General features: G+C 42.6%; 1 protein-coding gene across 4 annotated transcripts in view; it reads left to right on the plus strand.

Annotated features, from left to right (window-relative positions):
• Positions 1-15601, plus strand: part of dennd4c (DENN/MADD domain containing 4C) — a 169390-nt gene that overhangs the window by 139935 nt on the left and 13854 nt on the right. For all 4 annotated transcript variants that reach the window (XM_085983916.1, XM_085983930.1, XM_085983920.1 and 1 more), the window contains 5 exons: positions 1025-1208; positions 9025-9134; positions 11501-11676; positions 12956-13132; positions 14070-14250. In XM_085983916.1, the coding sequence (XP_085840042.1) occupies positions 1025-1208; positions 9025-9134; positions 11501-11676; positions 12956-13132; positions 14070-14250 (828 nt within the window). The remainder of the gene's footprint in view (positions 1-1024; positions 1209-9024; positions 9135-11500; positions 11677-12955; positions 13133-14069; positions 14251-15601) is intronic.

A 15601-nucleotide genomic window follows, 5' to 3' on the forward strand; every position in this document is an offset into this window, starting at 1 on the left:
TCCGCAACACCCTGGTCCACTCCTCTATCACTTCCAACAGCCCCTCCCCTCCCCATGCTACCTTCCCGTGCAAGCGCAGGAGATGCAACACCTTTTACTACCTCCCTTTTTGTAGAAGGTTCACCAGACTGGTTCCTGGGATGGGGGGCATTGTCCTATGAGGAGAGATTGAGTAGACTCTGCCTATATTCTCGAGTTTAGAAGAATGAGAGGTGATCTCATTGAAACATAGAAAATTCTTACATGACTTGACAGGGTAGATGCAGGGAGAATGTTTCCCCTGGCTGGGGAGTCTGGAACCAGGGGTCACAGTCTCAGAATAAGGGGTCAACCATTTAGGACTGCGATGAGGAGAAATGTCTTCACGGAGGGCGGTGAATCTTTGGAGTTCTCTACCCCAGAGGGCTATGGAGGCTCAGTCGTTGAGTATATTCAAGACAGAGATGGCTAGATTTTTGGATATGAAGGGAATCAAGGGATATGGGGATAGTGCAGGAAAGTGGAGTTGAGTTAGAAGGTCAGCCATGATCTTATTGAATGGTGGAGCAGGCGCAAATGGCCTACTCCTGCTCCTACTTCTTATGATCTTCTGTTAAAGGTATAGCTAAAATTTACTTGCTATAGGAGTCCATTTGACCTGGCTAAGGGTAAGTAGGTTGGTGACCTGCTCAAAGATTTCTGTTTCCGACCAGAGTGATTTGGAGCAGCCTTGGGTGACCACTCTGGCAATTTTTTTGTTCTATTGTGTGCAGAAGCATTACATCTCCATTTGCCTATTCTAGTGACACGGCCAAGATCAAAGCTCGACTGAGTCAAAGATACAAACTTCTATCTAACTGTTCTCTAAGGTAGTGAATACTTGCAGCAATACTACCACTAGTTCTAGTATCCACTATTAACTAATACAGCACTTGCTTGTTCTCTGTATTCTTGTTTCTTTTCTCAGTATTTCCTTTTTGAAAAGAATGACTATTCAGCTGGTTATTTCTTATAATTTGAATTATTTGTTTCTTTCCATATTAAGGATGAACGGTTTGATGATTCAAAATTCAGCTTTCCTCCTGGTGTTCAGGATTATAGCTATAGTGGCAACCCAACTGAAAGAATGGGTCTACCTACAACAATGGTTACAAATGGCCTTAATCAAAGCAGCACTAGCCTTGGCAGCAGCAGCAGCAGCAGTGATACTGGTAAACACCCTCTGACTGGTTAGTTAAAACTAATATATTATATTTGCTTTTTTAAAATCCAGCTATTAATGCTTTTTAAGCAAACCATGTATATTCTATGTACTACAAAACTAGTTATTTTTGATACAGGTAGACTACCCTTTATCCGAACTTCCGAAAACCGAAACCCTCTAAAAACCAAAGGTTTTTTCAGTCAGCGTAAGTCGTGCGTACGACATGACCAGAGTGGCGCACGACTTACGCTGAGCAGAGGGTCAGCGTAAGTCGTGCGCACGCCGACCCCGACCCCGCCGACTTACGCTGAGCAGAGGGTCAGCGTAAGTCGTGCGCACGACCCCCCACCCCCCCGCGGAACCACCTGACTCTCTTTCAAAGGCTCGAAAGCAACGAGAGCTCTGAGCCCGCGGCGGTGCCGGCCCCTGTTCCGACCGAGCACGACGACCTGTTGGTGGAAATGCGGAACTTCATTGCATTCCAGGCTAGCAGCGACGGACAAGCCACGACTGCGGAGACCCCCGCTGACCCACCTTCCGAAATCCGAAATTTTCCGAAAACTGAAACACGGCTGGTCCCGAGGTTTTCGGATAAAGGATAGTCTACCTGTACTTGCACTATATTTGTGAATTGCTGCTCCATGAAATTTATTGATCACATATTATTTTCTGACATTTGTCTCTCTCTGCTTACTCAGTCCCAAACTCCCGAAGGGTTCCCCATCAAATTCTCCACTTCTGAGCAGCTCGGTTTATACTCGGAATGCTTGAGGAAGTTAACTGTTGGTGGTCTTGTGTTCCACTTACCAGCACTCTTTAAAATTATAGTCTAGGTTAGACTATTGTTAACTGGTAACATTGCAAGCCCACTGGATAACACTTCCTCTCATCTGGAGGAACCTTGCAGCTTACCACCACAACATGCTTGGGATCTGAAACTCAATGTGGAATCGGACTTGTCTGCTCACTCTGCGCGGCCTCTCAGTAAATCAAAGTTTTATAATATTTTTGTTACCCTGTTTTATCCCCTCCTTGTTCAGGCCTGCTTGGACAATTCATCAACTAGGGTGAATGGCAAATGAGTGAATTGCTCCAAGCATCTGGCATTGTTAAGTTAGCTTTGGCAGGTATACAAAAGTGCTTGCGTTTTTATTTCCACCCTTCCCTTAATACCTGATCTTGGCTTCAGAGTGGCGGTATGTTGGCTTGAATATATGTTTGATATCTCCTGTGCTTCACTAATACAGTAAATATAGTCAAAATTTGCTTCTTTTTAAGAATTAGGTAAAGTCAGTTACTGTGTTCCGTAAAATAAATTGACTACTTCTTTCGTATGGTAGTAGCAAAGCAAATCAGATGTCAATATCTAAGTCAGATGTCCAGGCTAAAGCTTTCGGCGTAACAGCGTGGATATCTTGCAGACTGCCTGCGAATTTCCTCAGAGGGCAGTGCTCATTGATGTGCTCCAGCGTCTGATTAGATCTCCACGATGGGGATGCTTTCATCTTCCATCTATGGAGAAGGTGGCAGCATCTACCATGACCGGTACTGAGGCGGTTGATGGTTGTCCACTGTTTGCGAGGAAGGTTTGATCCTTCAGGTTGTACTGTGGGGTCCTCTATAAGGAATCCATTCCCTATGTCACAGTTCTTCCAAGCATTTCGCCATCTGTTATCAAGGCTGAGGGGAGATCGCTGAAGGACTTTGGCGAAGGTTCAAAATGGCCGCCTAGATTTGAGACGGGTTGGTGCTAGATTGTTCAAGTCGGCCTGGATCAGCATGTCTTTGCTGGTGTAGTGGTTGTATTCTCTAGGGACTGCATATTTGTGGCGTAGGTGTGGTGGTGCGATGTTTGCAAGCACAGGCAGCCATGGTGTTGGTGTCGATAAAAAGCATACTTGATAATTCTCATAGTAGAATTCAGCTGGACATCAACGGATTTGACGTGGACTTGATAGCCATGCAGGACTCATAGAAACATAGAAGATAGGAGCAGGAGTAGGCCATTCGGCCCCTCGAGCCTGCTCCGTCATTCCATGAGATCATGGCTGATCGTCCAAATTCAGTACCCTGTTCCTGCCTTCTCTCCATATCTCTTGATCCCTTTAGCCTTAAGAAATATATCCAACTCTTTCTTGAATATATTTAATGAATTGGCCTCTACTGCCTTCTGTGGTAGAGAATTCCACAGGTTCACCACTCTGGGTGAAGAAATTCCTCCTCATCTCTGTCCTAAATGGCTTACCCCTTATCCTTAGACTCTGACCCCTGGTTCTGGACTCCCCGACCATCGGGAACATCCTTCCAGCATCTAGTCTGTCTAGTCCTGTTAGAATTTTATAAGTTTCGATGAGATCCCCTCTCATTCTTCTAAACTCCAGCAAGTACAAGCCCAATTGACCCAATCTCTCCTCATACGTCATTCCTGCCATCCCAGGTATCAGCCTGGTGAATCTTCGCTGCACTCCTTCCATGGCAAGAACATCCTTCCTCAGATAAGGCGACCAAAACTGCACACAATACTCCAGATGTGGTCTCACCAAGGCCCTGTACAACTGCAGCAAGACATCCTTGTTCCTGTACTCAAACCCTCTCGCTACGAAGGCCAACATACCAATTGCCTTCTTAACCACCTGCTGCACCTGTATGCTTACTTTCAGTGACTGGTGCACAAGGACACCCAGGTCTCGTTGCACTTCCCCTTCTCCCAATCTATTGCCATTCCGATAATCTGCCTTCCTGCTTTTGACACCAAAGTGGATAACCTCGCATTTATCCACATTATATTGCATCTGCCATGCTTCTGCCCAATCACCCAACCTGTCCAAATCATACTGGAGTTTCTCAGTATCCTCCTCAGCACACACGCCCACCCAGCTTTGTGTCGTCTGCAAACTTGGAGATATTACATCTAGTTCCCTTGTCTAGATTATTAATATATATTGTGAATAGTTGGGGTCCAAGGACCGATCCCTGCGGCACCCCACTTGTCACTGCCTGTCACTTGGAAAAAGAGCCGTTTATTCCAACTCTTTGCTTTGTCTGCCAACCAGTTCTCTATCCAAGTCAATACCTTGCCCCCAATCCCATGTGCCTTAATTTTACACGCTAATCTCTTATGCGGGACCTTATCGAAAGCCTTCTGAAAATCCAAATACACCACATCCACTGGTTCTCCCTTATCTATTTTACCAGTTACATCCTCAAACAATTCCAGTAGATTAGTCAAGCACGATTTACCTTTTGTAAATCCATGTTGACTTTGTCCGATCCGGTCACTTTTTTCCAAGTGCTCTGCTATTACATCCTTTATAATGGACTCTAGCATTTTCCCCACTACCGATGTCAGGCTTACCGGTCTGTAATTCCCTGTTTTCTCTGTACCACCCTTTTTGAACAGTGGGGTAAAATTAGCTACCCGCCAATCCATGGGTACTGTTCCAGAGTCTATCGAATTTTGGAAGATGACCCGCAATGCAACTACTATTTCTAGGGCCACTTCCTTAAGTACCCTAGGATGTAGATTATCAGGCCCTGGGGATTTATCGGCCCTCAATCCCATCAATTTCCCTAACACCATTTCCCTACAAATACTGATTTCTATCAGTTCCTCCCTGTCATTAGACCCTATGTTCCCCGACATCTTTGGGAGGTTATTTGTGTCCTCCTTTGTGAAGACAGAACCAAAGTATGTATTTGATTGGTCTGCCATTTCCTTGTTCCCCATTATAAATTCCCCTGATTCTGACTGCCAGGGACCTATGCTTGACTTCACCAATCTTTTTCTCTTCACATATCTATAAAAGCTTTTACAGTCAGTTTTTATGTTCCTTGCAAGCTTACTCTCATACTCTATTTTCCCCCCCTTAATTAACCCCTTTGTCCTCCTTTGTTGAATCCTAAACTGCTCCCAATCCTCAGGTTTACTGCTTTTTCTGGCCAATTTATATGTCCTCTCCTTGGATCTTATGCTATCCCTAATTTTCCTTGATAGCCACGGTTGATTCACCTTTTTTGTTTTATTTTTATGCCAAATTGGGATGAACAATTTCTGTAGTTCATCCATGCGATCTTTGAATGTTTGCCATTGCCTATCCACCGTCAACCCTTTGAGTGTCATTCCCCAATCAATCCTACCCAACTCGCACCTCATACCATCGTAGTCCCCTTTATTTAAATTCAGGACCCTAGTCTCTGAGTCAACTATTTCACTCTCCATCTTAATGAAGAATTCGATCATATGATCGCTCTGACCGAAGGGGCCTCGCACAACAAGATTGCTAATTAATCCTTTCTCATTACATAATATCCAGTCTAAGATGGCCTGATCTCTAGTTGGTTCTTCGACATATTGGTCTAGGAAACCATCCCGTATACACTCCAGGAATTCCTCCACAGTATTGTTACTAATTTGGTTAGCCCAATCTATATGTAGATTTAAAGTCACCCATGATAACTGCTGTGCCCTTATTGCACGCTTCCCTAATTTCCAATTTAATGCCATCCCCGACCTCTGCATTACTGTTTGGAGGTCTATATACCACTCCCACTAACGTTTTCTGCCCCTTGGTATTTTTCAGTTCTACCCATACAGATTCCACATCATCAGAACTAATATCCTTCCTTTCAATTGTTATTCCCCTCTTTAACCAGCAATGCTACCCCACCTCCTTTTCCTTTTGCCTATCTTTCCTGAATATTGAATACCCCAGGATATTGAGTTCCCAGTCTTGGCCACCCTGGAGCCATGTTTCCGTAATCCCAATCATATATATATTCGTTTACCTCTATTTGCACAGCTAATTCATCAACCTTATTACAAATGCTCCTCGCATTAAGACACAAAGCCTTCAGGCTTGTTTTTTTAACGCTCTTAGATCTTTTAGAATTATTATTTACTGTGGCCATGTTTGATTTAAACCCTTGATTTCTCTGCCTGCCACTTTTTTGTTTTTCTCCTTCCTGTCTTTTTTGCTTTTATCCTTGTTTCCCTTTCCTCTGTCTCTCTGCTCAGGTTCCCAACCCCCTGCCATTTTAGTTTAAACCCTCCAGAGCATTAGCAAACACTCCCCCTAGGACATCGGTCGCAGCCCTGCCCAGGTGCAAACCGTCCGTTTTGTACTGGTCCCACCTCCCCCAGAACCGGTTCCAATGTCCCAGGAATTTGAATCCCTTCCCCTTGCACCATTCCTCTAGCCACGTATTCATCTGAAATATCCTTCTATTTCTACTCTGACTAGCACGTGGCACTGGTAGCAATCCTGAGATTACTACCTTTGAGGTCCTATTTTTTAATTTACCTCCTAACTCCCTATATTCAGCTTTTAGGACCTCATCCTGGTTTTTACCTATATCGTTGGTACCTGTATGCACCACGACAACTGGCTGCTCATCACCCCCTTCCAAAATGTTCTGCAGCCGCTCTGAGACATCCTCGACCCTTGCACCAGGGAAGCAACACACCATCCTGGAGTCTAGTTTGTGGCCGTAGAAACACCCATCTATTCCCCTTACAATAGAATCCCCTATTACTATAGCTCTCCCAGTCTTTTTCCTCCCGTCCTGTGCAGCAGAACCACCCCTGGTGCTAGGAAGTTGGCTGCTGCTGCCTTCCCCTGGTAAGCCATCCCCCCCCCATCAGTATCCAAAGCGGTATATATGTTTGAGAGGGGGATGGTCACAGGGGACCCCTGCACTCCCTGCCTGCGCCTACTACTCTGCCTGTTGGTCACCCGTTCCCTCTCTGCCTGTGCCACCTTTACCTGCGGTGTGACCAACTGATTAAACGTGCTGTTCACAACATCCTCAGCATCGCGAATGGTCCAGTATGCGGTCTGCCAGTAGCTGCAGCTGGACACACTTCCTGCACACATGGTTGTCAGGGACACAGGAAGTGTCCCTGAGTTCCCACATAGTGCAGGAGGCGCATACCACAGCACTGGGCTGTCCTGCCATGACTTAACCTTTAATTAATTGCAATTAAATTAAACTGAATCCCACCAATTTCACTACAGTTAAATGATATATTTAAGGGCCCTGGTTTACAAACTGTCCCCGCTACACCACAGAGACCTTAAAAACTATAAAACACAGAGTTAAAGTTTTAAAAAAGAGAGAAATACCCCCAACCAATCACTTACCTGCTTTGTGGTGACGTCACACCTCGATTACTTTTTACTACTTCACCCTCCCTGAGATTGGAGATTAGTACGCCTACCCGCGCTCGGGCTTACCTTTTATACTCACTCCGCTGTAGAGTACACCAGGGCGAGTGCTGCCGACGGACAGTTTGAGTGTCGACTCCCCATATGGATCCGGCGAAGTTCTGGATCAAGTTGACCATACTCTTTAGTTTCTTCCCAGGGTTCTGGAGATGCTGGCTATATGACACTGTGCGATCAAGCGCGACTCCTAAATAGGAGGGATTTTTGGCATGGTTTACCTCTGCGCCACAAAAGGGGACTTTCAAAGCATGGTTTGTTTGATTGGTGTTGAGGTGGACTGTCGAGGTTGCCGGTCTTTTGTGGGTTTGGCCAAAGTCGCCATCGGTGGAAGTAGGCCTTCATCCTCTGTAAATCACTGGTCAGGGTTTCCTTGGTGATGGGCAGATCCATGTTCTGCATGGCCACGGCAATGTCATCAGTGTATACAAACTTGTGGAACTCTGTTTTGGGCAGGTCACTGTTATAAACGTTGAATAACAGGAGTGCCAGGACAGAACCCTGTGAGAGTACGTTGTTCAATGTCCTTTATCTGCATTTCTGGGTGCCAGTGTACACATGGAAGTGTCGGTTGCTAAGCATGGAGTTGAGAAGATGGATCGTTGTTCTGCAGGGTAAAATGGTGGAGTGCTTGAAAAGCAGTTCATGTTTCCATATTGTGTCATAAGCTGCTGGCAGATCCATCAGTGCTACGGTGGTCTTGAGCTGGCGCTGGAAGCCTGCTTCAATCTGTGTTAAAGCTACCACTTGGTCGCAGCAGTTATGGCCGCTCCGAAAGCCCGCTTGCTCCTTGGGGATGGTTGGCTCGATGATGGGGGCTAGTCTGTGAAGTAGTAGCCTCTCCTGCACTTTATAACAAGTGCAAAGTAAGGAGATTGGGCGGTAGCTGGAGGCTTTACAAGCATTCTTCCCCCTGCTGCAAGAGGGCAATTATTTTAGTCTCCTTCCAAATAGGTGGAATTTTACTGGTTGCTAGTACCTCGGAGAAGGAGGAGGTCAACCATCTCTTAGCTTTGAGTCCCAGTAGTTTTAAGAATTCTGGGTAAACACCATCTGGACCAGCAGCTTTTCCAGATTTGGTTGTCGATAAATGGACAGTCATCCATACTTATATTCAGTAATTATTAATTGTGTTGATCTCTCGTCAATCATACCTTACTTGGTGCCTGTGTCAGTAATATCCCCCAGTTTATTCATAATACCAAGCAATCCTAATTTTAAACCCTCCTGTATTAATGACATTCTAGTTTCCCCACAAACTATCCTTAATGTAAATCCATTTTTAAAAGGGTACAGTAGTACCAGATTAAAGGAAGCTTTGTACCATTTGTCTGCTGAGGTCTGAATAAAGATTACCAGAACTGATTTCACTTGTTGCAGTTAAACAGAGCTCTAATGGGGCCCATCAATCCAGGGCCAATTGTCTGGGAGACTTAACTTGCTGTGCAAGCTAGTCTGTAATCGCTGATTTATGTAAAATATTTTATACATATATGGGGGGATAGCCTTATCTTTAAAAGGTTACTCTCCCCTCCATATTAATATTGCCTTGACATTAGTGAAATTTTTTTATGAATGATGACTTTTTATAATATATCTTAATACTATATACTTCACTAGGTGCTGCACATTCGTCTAAAGTAGGAAAGGACAATGAACCTGAGAAATCCGATCATGGATCCTCCCATTGTGCCAGTACATCAAGTATCTTCCAGAATTGTGCAATGGAGGTAAGAAAATTATGCTTTGATCCCCATGCCTTTTACAAGAGCATTCTTAAAACTATAAACCATAAAGTTGAAGCAACAGAATCACACATTTTGCCATTTGTTTTTATAAGACAAAAACTCTTGAAATGTTATGTAGAAACTCATACTTGCATCCACCTGAATAGGCAGATGAGGCCTGGGTTTAAAGTCTCATATGAAAGGTGGCACCTCCAGCAGTGCAGCACTCCCTCAGTGCTGTACTGAAGTATCAGCCTAGATTCTGTTCAAATTTTGTACTTGAACCCACAACCTCTGACTCAGAAGTGAGAGTGCTACCAACTGAATCAAGCTGACGCTTTACTAAGGATGATTATCTCTGATTTCACAGAGTTGGTTGATCAGGTGTACATGGCTGACCTACTGCGTAATATTTAGTTGTTAATCATGCTTAGGGAGCAAATATTGTGCAATCAGCATAACACTAACTTATGAATTGAGAGTTTTGATTGGCTGAGAACTGTTGGCAAACTTCTGTAAATTTGCATTAATTTGGTATGAGACTCATTTCTGTATCAAAACGTCTTTGTGAAATCATGTTACAGACTCTAACTTATTGGCCCTGAAATTAGGATCGGGTGCTTGCCGCGCGTGCAAGCCCCCGATCTGCACTCGCCCTGCGCGCCGACATCTGAAGCCTGGGCCTGCTTGCATTTCCTGTCACAGGCCCGGTTCAGATGTCAGCGCGCAGTGCTTACCTGATCCAGCGGCGTAGTTAGTGCGATGTGCCGGCTGGGATCAGGTGAGCACTGTGCAGCCAATCAGGGGAGGGGAAACTCATTCATGAGTTTGACAGTAAGAGCTGTCAAACTCATGAAAAGTATGGGCTGCCAAAACACTACTTTAACTTTAAATAAAATTTTAAAAAACATCCCACTGATTGTATATTAACTATAAATAAGTTTTTAAAAATGTTTTAAACAATTAATCAGTTTTTTGAAAAAAATAAATTTTTAAAAAATAAGGTCAAAACTAAACTTATCATCCTGTAAATTCTTTAAAAATAACAAACCTGTGTTTAAAAAAAAAAAAAAAAAAAAAAAAAAATTCTACATTGTACTAAAAGCCCACTTACCTGAAACTAAATACTTACGTCTTGTTTTTCCACGCACAAAGACCGGAGGCCTTTACACGCGCGCAACTCTTGTTGGGGGGGGGGGAAGGAATTTTACTGCGCACGCGCTGCCTGTGCAGTCGCGCGCGTTCTGCCTCTTAACCCCTTGGGTCAGAGGACAGGAAATGCCGGTTTTCAGCGCATGCGCTGTGCATGCTGAAAACCAGCAATTCCTCCGGGCATACGCGTGAGTACCCCGTCCGTACTCATGCGTTGTGCCCGGAATTACTGGACCATTGTGTTAAAATAAAAATAAAAAACTGCCATAGAGGATGGGCATACACGGGTTCAGTTTCCGCTCAGCACTGAGCAGAGACTCTGGCATCTCCCTGCAAGTAGAAAGTAAAATCGGAGAATAGAATCATGTCTAGAGAATATTTGATGCTTGTTAATGGCTATATGTTGCTGTCTTGGAAACGGGATGTGCACTTTTGGCTGCAGATGTCAGGCCAGGTGAGGAAAAAGAAAAATGTAATATAAATAAACAATGGGAATCTAGTTTATTGGGAATTTTAACATCAAGTTCCGGTTTTAAACTCTGCCCTTTTTATATAAAAAAAAAAAAAAAAGCATTTTAGTATAAACAACCCAGTGTATCTGCCATCATATTAATACTGGTTCATAGTCTATGCACCATGAACATCAGTTAATGGCATAGTTAACCGTTGATTGTCATTAGATTGTCAGATTCATTTATTGTTTTTGGCGTGGATGCCATTTGTCATTTTTTTACTATGGCATCTACTTATAAGAATGTTGCAATAGAAATTATACCCAAGGGTAATTTATATGGCCGTGACTTCAAGTGAGTCACAGTAATTCAAGCTTAGAAAGCAAATATCTAGCCATTCACAATTATCTGATGCCTTCAGTGGCATTCCTACCTTGCCAAGCAGTTGTGGTAGTGTGGACTGAATGTTTTACTTTAAAACATTAGCTTTAGTTTTAAATTAGTTCCGTAGTTATTTTACTTCCACGGGGCTGCTACTGCAGCTTAAATATGCATCCCTTAGGCCCATCATATTGTGGTACTGTATAATTTTTTTGATGGCCAATCAAGAGCAGGACCTTGTTTGATTTATCATTTGTTTGACTAAATCCAAATTTATAAATTGTTTTTTTTCCCTAACAGAACAAATTGTTCTAACAAACGCATTGAGATATTATTTGATTAATCTGTCATATTGCACTTTTTCCCCCCCCCCCTCCCCCAAAGGTATTGATGTCCAGCTGTTCTCAGTGTCGTGTCTGTGAAGCTTTAGTTTATGATGAGGAGATTATGTCTGGCTGGAGTGCAGATGATTCTAACCTTAATACCACTTGTCCATTTTGTAAAAAGACTTTTTTGCCAGTTCTAAACATTGAGTTTAAGGACCTACGAGATACCGGAAGGTACTGAATTATTTGTTTTTTGCTCCAGTTTATAAAATCTCATGTTTGGTACTATGCATTTTTCTGATATTTAAGAATAAGATTATTTCTTTCCAAGCCTTTGGTCAATGCAGCAGGTAAGAGGTGTAGGAGAGTAGACTGGGTGGACTTGCCCTGGCATCTGCTTTGTATATTCTCCCTCCCTGCTCAGTTAGTATCAGGAGCTTGCTGTGGTTTGGTGTCCTGAAAATATGTGGAAGAAAAAGTGGTAAAATTGATTAGTCTCTTTGGATATACCACTGCTTTTTCTTTGTGTTTTAAGAAAAATATTACTGATAAATATATCATGGCCGGGAATTTGCAGTCAGCGGTGAAGCAAAGGCACTTGCCGCTGGCCCTGAAGAAAGCCGCCCACAAAGATCTTGAGATTTCTGACGAGATGTTTGCCTTTCTCGACGTGTAGGTCAGATCAGTGTAGAATAGTGAGGAATTCCTAGTGCGAGCTACTGTGACCTCAACAAGCTGTCTAAGCAGCCAATTACCATGCAGAAGTCTCAGACAGAGAACCAGGAAGAGCAAATCAAAGATTGGGGCTCTCGTATGGGGGAAAAGTAAACCTGAACTAAGTATGAACAAACTTTTAAAATATCTAAGTTTCTTATTGTAATTTTCATCATTATGAAGAAATTTGACACTCCACAAAATTAAAATTCGTTTTTCAGTGTCGTAACATTTGTTTAGCAGTCAATACATTGTTAAAACCCCAGTTACACCTAATCCAACAAGATCTGACATTAATGGGGTATTTAACAGTGATATTACCGCGGAAAAGCCCAAGTTTTCGTCCGTTCCACTGATTTCCCTGATTGCCAGCTGTGTTAGGGGCGGGGGGGGCGGTGGGAGTGCAGCTAGTGTTGGAGTAGTGAATGACTGACCGCAACTTCATGATTCTATGTTAGATGCGCGTGCGCTACATTCTGATGTTACGGTCACTTTCAAAGGGGTAACAACGGTGAACGCTGTTCGTTCATTATTACCCACTACAAATTCCGGGCCCATGTATTTTTTTCTAACTCTAATGAAGTGCTTATTCGGCTTTCCTGTTATTGTTTTAAGTGACCGTGAAACATAGTACAGCAAAATTAATATTGACTTGAGATAAAACTGCTTAGTTTTTTTTAAATAACATTTTGGTAGTAATTATGCAGGTTTACTTTTTGTCGTAAAATTACATAATTTGCTGTCTGCACTTTTATGATCAGTGCCTGAATTGAAGTCTGTGGCAATCTGTTTTTCTCAGTTTTTTCCTGAAGTCCAGTGTGTCTGGAGACAGTTTGCACAGCAACAATATAACCACAGCAGCAGAACGTGTGGTGCAGAAAGCTGACTGTATTCCTGCCACATCGAATCTAATAAACTTGGCAGATTCACCAGTTCCTACAGTAACCCAGGAGGAGTCCTCTTCTGAAGATAAACGGTAAAGTTTCTGTAATATTCAAATGACATCCATTCCCCCCTTGTGAGTTTCTTTGCTTGTCTAACGATAATGTTTTGTTAAATGTATTTCCTTCTTGAACCACACACTATTCCAAAGCAAGTGCCTTTGCTCCCAGACTTCTCCCAATATACATCTGAAACTATTTAAAGGTGCGTGTGAGAGCAGCTTTTTTTAAATTCTTCTTTTCCACGCTTTGTCATCACCTGGTGAAAGGATGAAAGCACAAATCTATGTCCTATCGCTGCCGACTATTGAGACTGAGGTTTCAAATGTACCTCTCTCCCACTATCGCCCATTTCCTAGCGGCCAGTTTTATACAGGCATTGTTGGAGGCTTGGGAGCTTTATCTGCGATCTCAGCAAATGCATGGTGTATGGCATAGGAAGATCTAGTGGAGGAGCAAAATGCATTTATTTTGAAGGCTTTAACAAACTAAAAGTTTATGCATAAGGTAAAGTTTGGATCAGTATGCAAATGAGATACATGTCAGGTAAAGGAGGCAAGAAGGGCTGGATCCATCAGACCTTTATTACGAGTGGTTAGGATTTGCAATGCACTGCCTGATAGAAAAACAAAGAAAGACTTGTATTGATATAGCGCCTTTCACGACCACCGGACATATCAAAGCGCTTCACAGCCAATGAAGTACTTTTGGAGTGTAGTCACTGTTGTAGTGTGGGAAATGCGGGTGCCAATTTGCGCACAGCAAATAGGGTGGTAGAAACAGATTCAATAGTAGCTTTCAAAAAGGAATTGGATAAATACTTGAGAAAAAAATTGCAGTAATATGGGGAAAGAACAGGGGAGTGGGACTAACTGGATTGCTCTTCGAAAGAGCCGGCGCAATGGGCAGAATGGCCTCCTGTGCTGTGATTTTTTATGGAAGGCATTAATTTTTTTCCCCCTTTTGGACCAGTGCTTTATCAAAGGACTCCCGGGAGTTGCTAGACAATGGACATGATGAAACCCCTAAACGGACAGCATCTTTGATCCGAAGTTACAGTGTAGGTGGTCCATTGCAGAACTTGGATGTGTCTCAGCAGCCTACACATGGTATTTCAACAACCAGCCTCCCAAATAGTCTGCAGGAAAGTGTGGTAAGTAATTAATGCAGCCAGATGTGAAATGATTTGACGTAATAGAATGATTAAGTTTGGAAAAAGTAACTTTTGGATTTAGTGCTGCCACAGATTTGTGCTCTGTAGGCATTGAATTATTTCCTGAAATAAAGTTTAAAAATGGAATTATTTATATTTCAATATTTTCAAAATGTAAGAACGGTGTTGGAGATCATTTGACTGTTGATCAAGATCCCCACTTGAAACTTGGGTTCCCTTTAAGTCCACCACATTAATTCTGCATGTATATAAATTATTTTCTTCATGTTGGAAAATGGATTGAGCGGGTTGGTTGACAACTTGTCCACATTGCTGGGAGATGCTCAAAGTAGGAGACATGATTAATATTTAGGAAGTTGAGGCTGAATTGTTTCTCTCAAAGTAATAGATATAAATGCAATAAAGTTACCACGGGTGACGCATGTTTCTGAAGAAACAGGATTGAAGGATGTGTTGAGAAGGAAGATGGTGTTTAGATCAACCAAAATGGGATGGGTTAACTGAACCAAACAGCCTTTTCTCTTTTCTAAAATTGCCTGTTATTATGTGACGTATACAGATCAATTTAGTTTTTTTGTCATAAGCGCCACCTGGTGGATATCTAAACTGTCATGTTAGTTTTTCTGTTAGAGTTCCTGTCTATATAATTCAGGGCCTCCAGCTGTAACTTTCTGAACTTTTTTTTTAAGTGAGACAGCTAGCACAGTTGTGTGGCATTCAGGCACTAGAACTTCCTTTTTATTTCTATTATAACTATTCAAATTTTAAAAATTTGGGTGAAATCAACACAGTGCTTGTTGGATACAGTTGTGCAGCAGTTGAGTTCAAATTCCATCATGGAAAATTGTGAAATTTCACCAGGAGTAAAAAAAATCAGCTGGATCATTACCATCCTTGAGAGAAGAAGCTGGCCTACATGTGACTCCACTCTCTCACTAAGTGACTGATTGTGAATGCCCTCAGACATGCTACAGCAAGTCACTCAGTTACACAAAGTTGCTTCAATAAGTGCCCACCACATTTTTAGGCAGTTGGCAATAGATAATACAGCCTTGCCAATATCACCTACACCCTACAAACAAAATGTTTTTTTGTAATCCTCCGGTCTTTCTAAATCAATTATATAAAAGTAAGTGAATGTGCTATGTAACAAAGTTTGAGGTATGTTCGGATAAATAGTCACTGATCAACAGCAATGTTGATCTTCCAGTGATTTCCATATTTGGTTTCAGATCAGTCTTGTGCATCTTTTATATCAGCTTGCTTAGGCACTAAAATAAAACATGAATAGGTTTCGGAGGACAAATTTCCATGTTTCTCTTTATTACTG

The sequence above is a fragment of the Somniosus microcephalus genome, chromosome 1 (assembly GCF_052327205.1).
Source record: "Somniosus microcephalus isolate GS21.2 chromosome 1, FLI_Smic_1.0, whole genome shotgun sequence".
NCBI lineage: Eukaryota > Metazoa > Chordata > Chondrichthyes > Squaliformes > Somniosidae > Somniosus > Somniosus microcephalus.